Raw genomic sequence first — 12,810 nt, 5'->3', positions numbered from 1 at the left:
AAGGCTGTCGCTGTCAGCGAGGGGTCCTGCAAACATACAACCATGTGGAAGGCCGATGATGTACAGCTGCTCCCCAACAAGCCAACCCTGTGGCAACCCACACTTTGTGTCCAGGCTTGTAGCAAGGTGTCTCTACTCACCATCAGTCAACCTTTCTCCTGAAGGCTCCCACACCTCCCACTCCAGCTCGCTCTGTTGACACCATGTCTGGACAGCAGGCTGGTGTAATGTTCAGCAGTTCCACAGGTACGGCAGGGGCTGGTATCCCAACATGCACTCGAAGGGAATGAGCCCCATCCCTGCATGGCATAGAGAGTTCTGGGTGTATTCTTCCCAGGAGAGGTAAGTACACCACATCTCAGAATGTTTCTGGCAGTAGAGGCAGAGAGACTTACCAAGATCCTGTTTGGCTCTCTCCACCTGCCCGTTTGTCTGGGGATGGTAACCGGACATAAGGCTCACCATGATGTTAAGCTTCCCTAGGAGCTCCTGCCTTACCCAAGATGTGAACTGGACCCCCCTATCAGACATGATGTCTTCTTGCAGCCCAAACTGTCTGAAGACATGGCAGAAGAGCAAGTCAGCTGTCTCCAGAGGGATAAATTGCACCATCTTTGATAATCTGTCAAGGATGACAAGGGTGACGGTGTTCCACTTGGAAGTAGGGAGGTCGGTAACGAAGTCTACAACCAGGTGAGACCAAGGGCGGTGTGGTGTGGACAGCATACCTGTGGGTGGAGTATGTAGTGTTTTCATCCATGCACACTCCGCACAGGAGACAATGTGTTTGACAATGTCCCTGTGCTTCGCCAACCAGCAATAACTGGTCAGCTAGTGTTGAGTCAGGTTGCTCTGTGCCCAGTGAGGTGTGTGCCCATATGATGAGCGCCATGCAATGTCTTGGTGGGACGTATAGTCCGTGTGGGGGCAACAAGGATGGGGATGTGATGCCTCAATATCACGTTCCAGGTCCCAGCAAGCAGCTCTCATGAAGCAGGAAGGTGGGAGGACCAGCTTTTTGTTCCCCCAAGTTTCACTGTTTAGCCATTTGGAGATACTCCTGGTTTTTGTGATGGGTGATTGAAGGAATGCCGTGCTCCCTTGAACCAGTGCCTTCATCCCTTGAAAAGCAGGCTTCACCGCCAGCAGTTCGCGGTTGCTGATGCAACTAATTGCACAAGAGAGTGCTTAGAACTGCACGCATGTGCAGGAAGGCGAGTAGATCAAGATGTCATCAATGTAAGCAATGACAGATCTACCCAGAAACTCCCTCAAGACTTTGTTGATGTATGCCTGGAAGGTGGAAGGCATTGTGGCTAGGCCGGATGGCAGGACCAAATAATGCCCAAAGTCCATCTTCCATTTCTCACCCTCCTGATTAGATTATAGGCACCACGCAGGTCTAACTTAGTAAAGTACCGCGCTCCCCTGAGCTGTTAGAGTGCAGCTGGTATTAATGGGAACGAGTATGGGTACTTAATTAACTAGTAATGCATTAAGACCTCTATAATCTACACATAGCCTCGTGGCACATGAGGTGGAGGGGCATATGTAACAATAGGCCAGAGCCTCCATGACTTGTTCCTCCTCCTGGGAGAGCAGACATACCCTGCACCGAGGGGGAACAGCTCCATCCTTTAGATTGATGGTACAGTCCCAGCCACAAAGAGGAGGGAGCTGAGTGGCCTTGACAAGACGAAATACCTCAGCTAGGTCTTTATACTGTGCTGGGACCAGGATGGTCCTGTTGGCATCCGAACTCTCCTTGGAGGTAGACAGGAGAGGCACAGCTCGATTAAGGAGCGATTGTTTACTGCAGGAGGGAGCCCCCTCCATGATCCGGTTGTTTGCTCAGGATATGTGAGGGATGTGTGTGTGTAGCCAGGTGAGACCTAGTGTGATGGGCTGAGAGGGAGAAGAGAACTAATAAAAGGAAATGTGCTCAATGTGTTTTCTGTCGGATTCAAGACAGACATGGGAGGGGTGACACAAGTAAGACACCCTGAGCCCACAGGTCATCCGTCAAGTGCATGCACACGGAGCATAGATGGTGAGGGATAAGCACAATCCTCATTTTCTTAGCGAAGCCATGGTCCACAAGGCTGCCGTGAGTCCATGAGGTTGTCTGCAATGGGTTCATGAGGTTGCCATGAGTCAATGAGTCCATGATTTTTTTTTAACCTTCCTTCCATTTCTTTTTCATTTCTTCTTGCCCCGGGAATTATTGCTCATTCTTATTTGACTTTTTTTTTTTTTTTTACTTATTTTGACTTTTTTTTTGTTAGTTTTATGTTCTCATTACCCCAAAAAGCTTGTCACGTTTGTTTACTGTTTACTGACGTGCAGAGAACAGGCACAATAAATTAGCTAATAAATAATATAGTTTATAATAAAAGTTTCAACAAGATAAAGAAATAGGAATTGGAGTTCAGGAGAACTCAGCAGAACTAAGCAATGCTGGGGCAAGCTGAGCTAGGTTTGTTCTTTCTGCAGCTTTCTCTTCTTTTTCCAGCTCTGTGAGAAAGTCGTTACCCTTTTCTGTTTTCTATGCATTGGTAACAACTAAATGCAAATTATGGCCAATACAATTTAGCCATTGCCAGCAAGTTTACACATCGCAGCCACAATGTTGAAACTAGACTTGTGGTTTGTTGAACAATGTTGACTCAATGGTTATCTGCATGGATACCATGTAAGAGAGGTGCGTTTTCTATGCACACCCCGGTTCTAATTACAATCTAACTCCTTCTATTTATGTGTATTGTGAGTGTATATAATACATTCAACTGAATGCTATATGTAGATACCACATGTAGGCCTATTGAAACCTATAAATAAGTAATAATAATCAGACACACACACACAAGGAAATCCCCCTTGCACAAAGCTGAATTGATCGACAACTAAAAAGTTTTGTGTCAAGCAAAAGTTTTTTTGTCAGCAATGGTAACTAAACATTTATAGCGTATATATTTTATATCACACACCACGTGCACTCATGCAACCTGCACAAGCTAAATAAATAAATAAAGTCAATAATTCAAGAGGCCATGTTTTATATTACTGGGAAGCCAGTTAATCCACAACACAAATTAATGGACGACAAGTAACTATTTTATTGAAACTAATATTCCCAATAATCCATTATTCGTCAATGTAGTGTTTGTTGATAAGAGCTCGGTGTAAACCTTGGTTGCTAGGTAACGTATACTCTAGCCTGACTAGACTGATTAGATTGTTAATTCACGTAGCTCAGTCAGTCAGAGTCGAGCTCTCCCAACAGTAGCTACGGTGATTACGGTATTGAGGTAGGGGTAATATGGTTATCGTCACAGCCTCATGTGTTCGTCTCTCCTGTTTATTCTCTCATGTATGCGCATACAAACCAGTTCCAGTCCAGTGAGGCTAACTAGCTATGGCTTTTTAGCACATTTGTCCAACAACTGATTTAACATCTCAAACTCTTACAGGAGGAATTAATTATAAAAATACAAAAGGATCGATTTTTGTCAAGCAAATTATTGATGATCATAAGAGTAATGTGTGACTGTCCACCATTTATTTGTCACGTACCCAGAAGAGGACTAATACAGAAGAGGCCAACGCTTGCTCTTTTTTATGCTAACTTCATTACATGGAACTTATTGGGGAAAAGGGTGCTAAATATGCTATCGCTAGCTTCATTAGGCTAACTATCTCTGTTAACTCAACTCTCCTTGATTAGCCGTTGACTGAAAACGCATTCGTATTCTCATTGTACACTCATAAAAAGTAAAGTGTGGTTAAAATATATTTAGCCATTTTTCTGAGAACCCGATACCCAAAGCTTAGCTAAACCACGGTTAAAAAACGAACAAGCTCACCATTTTACAACTCCGAATTTGTCTACCTTTTTAGATACAAATAACTACACTATATGCCAGTCGCCAAAAACATGCGAATAAGCCCTATTAATATAATAAGTTTATTAAGGATAAGTTTATTATCTGGTTTAGAGTCATTTTGGTGTATTTTGTGACACAAAGCCCACCCGCAAAAGAGGATTAAAATGATGAGAGAGACTTGAGTTGTTTTCACAAAGGCCTCTCTGGTCTGCGGGAAACGTCGAGAAGACCGTAGTCTATATCCTACGTGCTACTAGCTACACCAGGAAACAGTATCTTATTAAAGACCTTATGAGTAAAATGTGAAATGTGCTGACAGCGGGTTTAATTGGTGAATAGAAATAAATAGAAGAAAATATGTAAATACATACACATAATTTAAATACAATAAACATTTAAACAATTTGACCAGACTATAGGTGTCACAGAATGACGATCCATACAGGGCCCTCCTGGCCTGCAGGGTCAGATCATTGCTGCATGGTCCCATCCAGCTGATCTTTTAGTGGGAATATGGCTTTTTTCACTGCAACATGGCTGGCAGTCCAGGCAACAGTGGCCCAACAGGAGAGACTTTGAGCAAAAAGATGGCACACTGAAATTAAACCAGACACTGAACTTTAACAGACAACACAAATGCCAGAGCTGAATCAGGCTCAGGCATCGATTTCTCTCTGAATGGCCAGCCATTTTGCTCAGAAAAGCAAACCCACCATGGTCCTATATTGTTTAGGCAGGGGAGGATGAACTGCAGGGAAATAGGGCCCATCTGAAAGGTTTTCTTTTATGGGTTGTAGAAAAGAAACTATAGAAGTTTGTTTCTCATTTGTGAACATCATGTTACCCTCATTCATTGGGTATGTCGAAAATCAGAGTTTGTTCAGATCAGATGTAGAGGATGTCCCTTGTGCGCATCCATAGTTTTTGAGTGCAGGCAATGGAGTATGAGTTAAATGGGACTCTATGCATTACAACACTGAGTTGGGAAATCTTTAGGGATTAGAGCATAGTCTGTTTAAAAATCTTACACCATGGTAACTGGAGCTTTAACCATACCACATGAAAAGATGAAATGTTTTAAAACTGAAAAATAAAACCCACAAAGGACTGATACTCTTAATTTGTGGTGAAAGCGAGGAATAATTTTCTGATATTTCATAGAAAGTAAACTAGCTTTCACTGTTTAAAGAAGAAATCTCATTAGATATTAATGCTATGAGCACCAGCAAGGCTGCTATGCTATTTCTGAAGGAAAGGCTCCACGTTTGAACCATACGCTCCACCCTTTTTTTGGAAACAGTATATATATGACAAATGTGATAGTCAATTTAACCTGTTTTAGTTTTTTTATGATTACAATGTATCTTCTTTCTCCATTTTTAAATCCATGTTTGAGTGTGAAATATTCAGTCAGGGTTTACTTGTAAGGTCTGTCTTTTCCGCATTCATTGACTGGACTATATGTATCTTATAACTGCACTATATCTCATGACTGCACTATATCTAAATCATTTCAACACATGCATACCTCAGTTAACGGCAGCTTAAGCTGTCATCTGTTATTCAATTTTTCAATATCTTTGAATGAGCTGATCATATTATTTAATTTCTGTTGTTGATATGTGAGATATTTTTCATCTATTATACATAGATTTATATTATACAAATCTATATTATAATCATACCATATAACACATTTGTACACATTTACTGAAATGCAGAACTTGGACATTAACAACAGCTTGAGCAATAAAACAGTGGTTAATTTTTCCAAACCTTATACACAAATGGTATTTGTGCAGATTCTGGTGAGCCTTTTTCTCTATGTGAACTGTTTAATGATTTACACCTTTCTGAAAAAGGAGATGTTCAGGGAAGAGACTCGCTACATTTTATTTGCACAAACTTTGTTGGTTGACTCTGCTTTCATGGTGTTATCTGATGTGCTCTTGATTGGGGGTCATTACCAGTACGTCATTCACACGATTCCTTGTTTAATCATATGTACAGCTGTAGCAGTTATGTCTGTGTGTACTCCACTGACTCTTGTGGCAATGTGTCTGGAGCGCTATGTTGCTATATGCATGCCTTTAAGACATGCTGACATCTCCACCAGCAGGACCAGATTCCAAGGACTCCTGATAATATGGAGTATCAGTTCCATAATTCCATTGTTCACTTTAGTAGCCTATTTGGCTGTCACCCCTTCAGGTGCTCTGTTGTCCTATACAGTGTGTAGTGTGGAGTTAATGTTAAGGAAAGACTGGCAGGCACAAGCACGTGCTATAATTTTGCAGTTCCTTTTTGTATTGATGATCATTATTATTATCTTTGTCTACATTAAGATAATGACTGCAGCCAGAGCAGCCTCCTCAGAGAATAAAAAGTCAAAAGGTCTGAGAACTGTGATCTTGCATGCTTTTCAGCTATTTTTGTGCGTAATGCAGTTTTTAACTCCATACATAGAAATGCCATTTTGGAAGGTTGATGTAATGGTGTTTGTAAATGTAAGATATTCTAATTTTATTGTATTTATTATTGCACCACATTGTCTTAGTCCATTAATATATGGTCTTAGAGATGAAAAGTTTTTCCTTGTATTAAGACATCATGCTATGTGTGGTTTGGACAGCCTTCTTCTAGTTCTGCTTAGTCAGTCAAAAATAAGACCTAAGTAACGCTGAACTCTTCAAAATGTTTAAAATTCATGAATATTTTTCATCAGCAAAATAACATTACCATTTACACAATGTGCTTTCCCAGTCAATGATGGAAATTATTAAACAAAGTTAAATCATAGTTTATTGTGTAAGCATGATTATTCTCAAATAAATGGAAGGGACAGCTACACCAAACTTGGCAGAAATGTAAAGCATATGTTAAAATAATGCAGGTAAGCGCAGGAACTCTAATTCCCCTAAAGGGAGCAGTATTGCACAGCATCAAACGCATTTGCCATAAAATCCTACAGTAAGTCCTGCTAACAAAATTCTTTTTTGTATTAATTCTTGGCTTCACTTGAATTCCTTTAGGTTCAAGGAAGGTTTAGTTTCATGGGTGTCACAAAATGATGATCAATACAGGGCCCTCCTGGCCTGCAGGTTCCATTGCTACATGGTCCCTTCCAGCTTTTTAGTGGGACAGAGGTCTTTTTTTCCTGCGGCTAAACCACAGTGGCCCAACAGGAGAGACTTTGAGCAAAAAGATGGCAAACTGAAAATAAATCAGACACTGAACTTTAACAGACACCACAAATGCCAGCGCTGAATCAGGCTCAAGCATTGTGGATCACTGAACGGCCAGCTATTGTGCTCAGAAAAGTTTAGGCAGGGCAGGATGAACTGCAGAGAAATAGGGCCCATCTGAAAGGTTTTCTTTTATGGGTTTTAGAAAAGAAACTAGAAGTTTGTTTCTCATTTGTGAACATCATGTTACCCTCATTCATTGTGTATGTCGAAAATCAGAGTTTGTTCAGATCAGATGTAGAGGATGTCCCTTGTGCACATCCATAGTTTTTGAGTGCAAGCAATGGAGTATGAGTTAAATGGGACTCCATGCATTACAACACTGAGTTGGGAAATCTTTAGGGATTAGTGCATAGTCTGTTTAAAAATCTTACACCATGGTAACTGGAGCTTTAACCATACCACATGAAAAGATTAAATGTTTTAAAACTGAAAAATAAAACCCACTAAGGACTGATACTCTTCATTTGTGGTGAAAGCGAGGAATCATTTTCTGAAAAGAGTTACAATATTTCATAGAAAGTAAACTAGCTTTCACTGTTTAAAGAAAATCTCATTGGATATTAATGCTATGAGCACCAGCACGGCTGCTATGCTATTTCTGAAGGAAAGGCTCCACATTTGAACCATACGCTCCACCCGTTTTTTGGAAACAGTATAAGGCTTGTCTTTTTCTCATTCATTGTACTATGACTGCACTATATGTATCTTATAACTGCACTCAAGCTTATGACTGCACTATATGTATCTTATAACTGCACAATATCTATCTTATGACTGTACTTTATCTAATTAATTTCCAGACATGCATACTTCAGTTAACGGCAGCTTAAGCCATCATCTGTTAATCAATTTTTCAAAATCTTTGCATGAACTGATCATATTATTTATTTTGTGTTGTTGATTTGCCAGATATATTTTTTATCTATTATACATAGATTTATATTATACAGATCTATATTATAATCATACTATATAACACATTTTTACACATTTACTGAAATGCAGAACTTGGACATTAACCACAGCTTGAGCAATAAAACAGTGGTTAATTTTTCCACCCTTTATACAAAAGTGATATTTGTGCAGATTCTGGTGGGCATTTTCCTCTATGTGAACTGTTTGATGATTTACACTTTTCTGAAAAAGGAGATGTTCAGGGAAGAGACTCGCTACATTTTATTTGCACAAACTTTGTTGGTTGACTCTGCTTTCATGGTGTTATCTGATGTGCTCTTGATTTGGGGTTATTACCAGTACGTCATTCACACGATTCCTTGTTTAATCATATGTACAGTTGTAACTGTTCTGACTGTGTGTACTCCGCTGACTCTTGTGGCAATGTGTCTGGAGCGCTATGTTGCTATATGCATGCCTTTAAGACATGCTGACATCTCCACCAGCAGGACCAGATTCCGAGGACTCCTGATAATATGGAGTATCAGTTCCATGATTCCATTGTTCACCTTAATAGCCTATTTGGCTGTTATCCCTTCAGGTGCTCTGTTGTCCTATACAGTATGTAGTGTGGAACTAATGTTAGGAAAAGACTGGCAGGCCGAAGCACGTTCTAGCATGTTCCAGGTCCTTTTTCTCTTCATGATCATTATCATTGCCTTTACCTACATTAAGATAATGATTGCAGCCAGAGCAGCCTCCTCAGAGAATAAGAAACTGACCAAAAAGGGTCTCAGGACTGTGATCCTGCATGCTGTCCAGCTACTTCTGTGTTTAATGCAGTTTTTAAACCCATATATAGAAATGATATTTTGGAAGGTTGATATAATGTTGTTTGTAAATGTAAGATATTCTAATTTTATTGTGTTTATTATTGCACCACATTGTCTTAGTCCATTAATATATGGTCTTAGAGATGAAAAGTTTTTCCTTGTATTAAGACATCATGCTATGTGTGGTTTGGACAGCCTTCTTCTAGTTCTGCTTAGTCAGTCAAAAATAAGACCTAAGTAACGCTGAACTCTTCAAAATGTTTAAAATTCATGAATATTTTTCATCAGCAAAATAACATTACCATTTACACAATGTGCTTTCCCAGTCAATGATGGAAATTATTAAACAAAGTTAAATCATAGTTTATTGTGTAAGCATGATTATTCTCAAATAAATGGAAGGGACAGCTACACCAAACTTGGCAGAAATGTAAAGCATATGTTAAAATAATGCAGGTAAGCGCAGGAACTCTAATTCCCCTAAAGGGAGCAGTATTGCACAGCATCAAACGCATTTGCCATAAAATCCTACAGTAAGTCCTGCTAACAAAATTCTTTTTTGTATTAATTCTTGGCTTCACTTGAATTCCTTTAGGTTCAAGGAAGGTTTAGTTTCATGGGTGTCACAAAATGATGATCAATACAGGGCCCTCCTGGCCTGCAGGTTCCATTGCTACATGGTCCCTTCCAGCTTTTTAGTGGGACAGAGGTCTTTTTTTCCTGCAACATGGGTTGCAGCCCAGGCTAAACCACAGTGGCCCAACAGGAGAGACTTTGAGCAAAAAGATGGCAAACTGAAAATAAATCAGACACTGAACTTTAACAGACACCACAAATGCCAGCGCTGAATCAGGCTCAAGCATTGTGGATCACTGAACGGCCAGCTATTATGCTCAGAAAAGTTTAGGCAGGGGAGGATGAACTGCAGAGAAATAGGGCCCATCTGAAAGGTTTTCTTTTATGGGTTGTAGAAAAGAAACTAGAAGTTTGTTTCTCATTTGTGAACATCATGTTACCCTCATTCATTATGTATGTCGAAAATCAGAGTTTGTTCAGATCAGATGTAGAGGATGTCCCTTGTGCACATCCATAGTTTTTGAGTGCAAGCAATGGAGTATGAGTTAAATGGGACTCCATGCATTACAACACTGAGTTGGGAAATCTTTAGGGATTAGTGCATAGTCTGTTTAAAAATCTTACACCATGGTAACTGGAGCTTTAACCATACCACATGAAAAGATTAAATGTTTTAAAACTGAAAAATAAAACCCACTAAGGACTGATACTCTTCATTTGTGGTGAAAGCAAGGAATCATTTTCTGATATTTCATAGAAAGTAAACTAGCTTTCACTGTTTAAAAAAGAAATTTCATTAGATATTAATGCTATGAGCACCAGCACGGCTGCTATGCTATTTCTGAAGGAAAGGCTCCACATTTGAACCATACGCTCCACCCATTTTTTGGAAACAGTATAAGGCCTGTCTTTTTCTCATTCATTGTACTATAGCTTCACTATATGTATCTTATAACTGCACAATATCTATCTTATGACTGTACTATATCTAATTAATTTCCAGACATGCATACTTCAGTTAACGGCATCTTAAGCCATCATCTGTTAATCAATTTTTCAAAATCTTTGCTTGAGCTGATCATATTATTTATTTTGTGTTGTTGATTTGCCAGATATATTTTTTATCTATTATACATAGATTTATATTATACAGATCTATATTATAATCATACTATATAACACATTTGTACACATTTACTGAAATGCAGAACTTAGACATTAACCACAGATTGAGCAATAAAACAGTGGTTAATTTTTCCAACCCTTATACACAAATGGTATTTGTGCAGATTCTTGTGGGCATTTTCCTCTATGTGAACTGTTTGATTATTTACATCTTTCTGAAAAAGGAAATGTTCAGGGAAGAGACTCGCTACATTTTATTTGCACAAACTTTGTTGGTTGACTCTGCTTTTATGGTGTTATCTGATGTGCTCTTGATTTGGGGTTATTACCAGTACGTCATTCACACGATTCCTTGTTTAATCATATGTACAGTTGTAACTGTTCTGACTGTGTGTATTCCACTAACCTGGGCGGTGCTTTAGGTGCTGGAGGCTCGTCACCCTCATAACTTGTGACTTCGTTCGGAGGGGGAGCTCTCCTCCTAGATCGCCTTGCCCTGAGCAGAGCCTTAGGTGCTGGGGGCTCGTCACCCTCGGAGTCCATGACCTTGGTCAGAGAGGAGGCATTCCTTTGAGGTACCTCCTCTACCTCCATCGACAGGTCCTCCTCACGATTGGACCCCATATCTGACTGCAGATAGACGTCGCTGCATTCTCCTGTCTCTCCGTAATCTGTGTAGCCCCATTGATCGTCCAGGCAGGGGTCGTAGGACCCAGCAGAGTCCATCTCCGAGTACTGGTCCGCCTGGTCCTGCTGTGGGAGGACATTGACTTCCTTTCCTCCCCTTCTTCTTTTTGCCTTTCCCAGGCATCCTTGGTAGGTAAGTGTTTCTGTAACGTGTAAGGGTTAAAGAGGATGCGGGGACGAAGCACGTCAAACAAAGACATACATTTTAATGTAGATTTAACACTCACGACTGAAAACGCACATTAACACACTACTTTGGTCAAACACCGACAGCTTTGACGAAACGACACAAGACTTGTATACACGCATGACAATTACACACAACAAGGATCAGGTGAACGACACGGGAGGGCGTGGCAATACAGATACACACAGACACACACACACACGTTTGAGGGGGGAGGGGCCGTACCGTGACACAAACATGTTGATATTTGTGGACATTACTGGCCTTGATGTGCCAATTAATGCTTCTAAGACGTGTTCATTCATTCAGAACAGCTTGTAGAAAATGCCTCCTCATACAGACCATTCAAATTATTTGCAATAAAAATTTTTAGCAAGTCTGCACATTTGCTCGTAATGTGGCCAAGCCGACTGATCCTAGTTGGTACTCTGGCTTTTTTGGATCTTCTTCAACATCTGCCGATGTACCCTAATTTTCCATCAACTGGATGACATCCTCACCTTTGACTTCCAGTCTTCAAGTTATATGCATAATCTCCCAGGGATGGTGCATAATCTCCCATGGATGGTGCTATATCTTGCACCTCCTTACGCTTGCTACCCTCCAAAATTCAGTGACAATTCAGACATGCGGTTTTGGGACCGCTTTCTGTGTTGGAATGGCATCTTTCTTTCTATCAGGATGCTGTCTCTTCCTCTATGGACTTGGAGCTGTTTGCCTTACGTGGCTCCCCACTGAACACCAGTTTTTCATTAAAGTCACACGTACATCGAGTTATAGTATCTTATTTACAGATTCACTCTCTCACTTCCAGTTTCAGAAATTCAGAGTATTGGCACCACACGCAGAACCACAACTGACACCAGTTCCTCTCTATTAGACACAACCTTCCTCTGAACTCCCAGTTCACCTATATGAAGTATCCCCACAGGCCTGTACTACATGCTGGTTGGAACAGAGGTTTTGGCAGCACTTTCATAGAGCTCATAACATTCCATTCTCTTTAGACAACCTAATTTCAACCTCCACCTTTCTCACATACTCCAACTCCATCCTTACTATCCACTCCTCCAGCCTCAGAGTATTCCCAGCTAACATTAAAATGGAAACGTCATTACATTGTGGTCATGCACGACAAATCATGCATCTGACGCATCAAAGTAAATTAGGGAAACATTAATACAATAAGGTAGAAGATACTTGATTAGTTAGCTACCTGTCAAGAAGAAAACAAGCATCAGCATCACTCTGAAGTCCTTTTCCTTCACTAGGGCTTCCTACCTGGAAACCACTACGTCAATGTAGACTCTGGGTTTCTGCTCAGAGTGATCTCAAAGTTTTTTGCTTAATTTTTCCAACTGTTGTTTCTGCACGTA

At 40.3% G+C, this 12,810-nt stretch overlaps 2 protein-coding genes across 2 annotated transcripts; both read left to right on the top strand.

The window, feature by feature from the left end:
• The first annotated feature begins 5,671 nt into the window (after positions 1 to 5,671).
• Positions 5,672 to 6,562, top strand: LOC113585103 (odorant receptor 131-2-like). The gene has a single exon (XM_027022403.2). The coding sequence runs from the start codon at positions 5,672 to 5,674 to the stop codon at positions 6,560 to 6,562; it is 891 nt and encodes a 296-aa protein (XP_026878204.2).
• A 1,569-nt stretch (positions 6,563 to 8,131) lies between these two features.
• Positions 8,132 to 9,100, top strand: LOC118242507 (odorant receptor 131-2-like). Its single transcript, XM_035533972.1, has one exon. The coding sequence runs from the start codon at positions 8,132 to 8,134 to the stop codon at positions 9,098 to 9,100; it is 969 nt and encodes a 322-aa protein (XP_035389865.1).
• Positions 9,101 to 12,810: the final 3,710 nt, after the last annotated feature.

The sequence above is a fragment of the Electrophorus electricus genome, chromosome 15 (assembly GCF_013358815.1).
Source record: "Electrophorus electricus isolate fEleEle1 chromosome 15, fEleEle1.pri, whole genome shotgun sequence".
In the NCBI taxonomy this organism is placed as follows: Eukaryota; Metazoa; Chordata; class Actinopteri; order Gymnotiformes; family Gymnotidae; genus Electrophorus; species Electrophorus electricus.
This window is presented reverse-complemented; position numbering and strand designations above follow the sequence as displayed.

Coding starts and splice junctions, on each gene's coding strand:
- LOC113585103 (XM_027022403.2), top strand. CDS start 5,672: ATGGTATTTGTGCAGATTCTGGTGAGCCTTTTTCTCTATGTGAACTGT.
- LOC118242507 (XM_035533972.1), top strand. CDS start 8,132: ATGCAGAACTTGGACATTAACCACAGCTTGAGCAATAAAACAGTGGTT.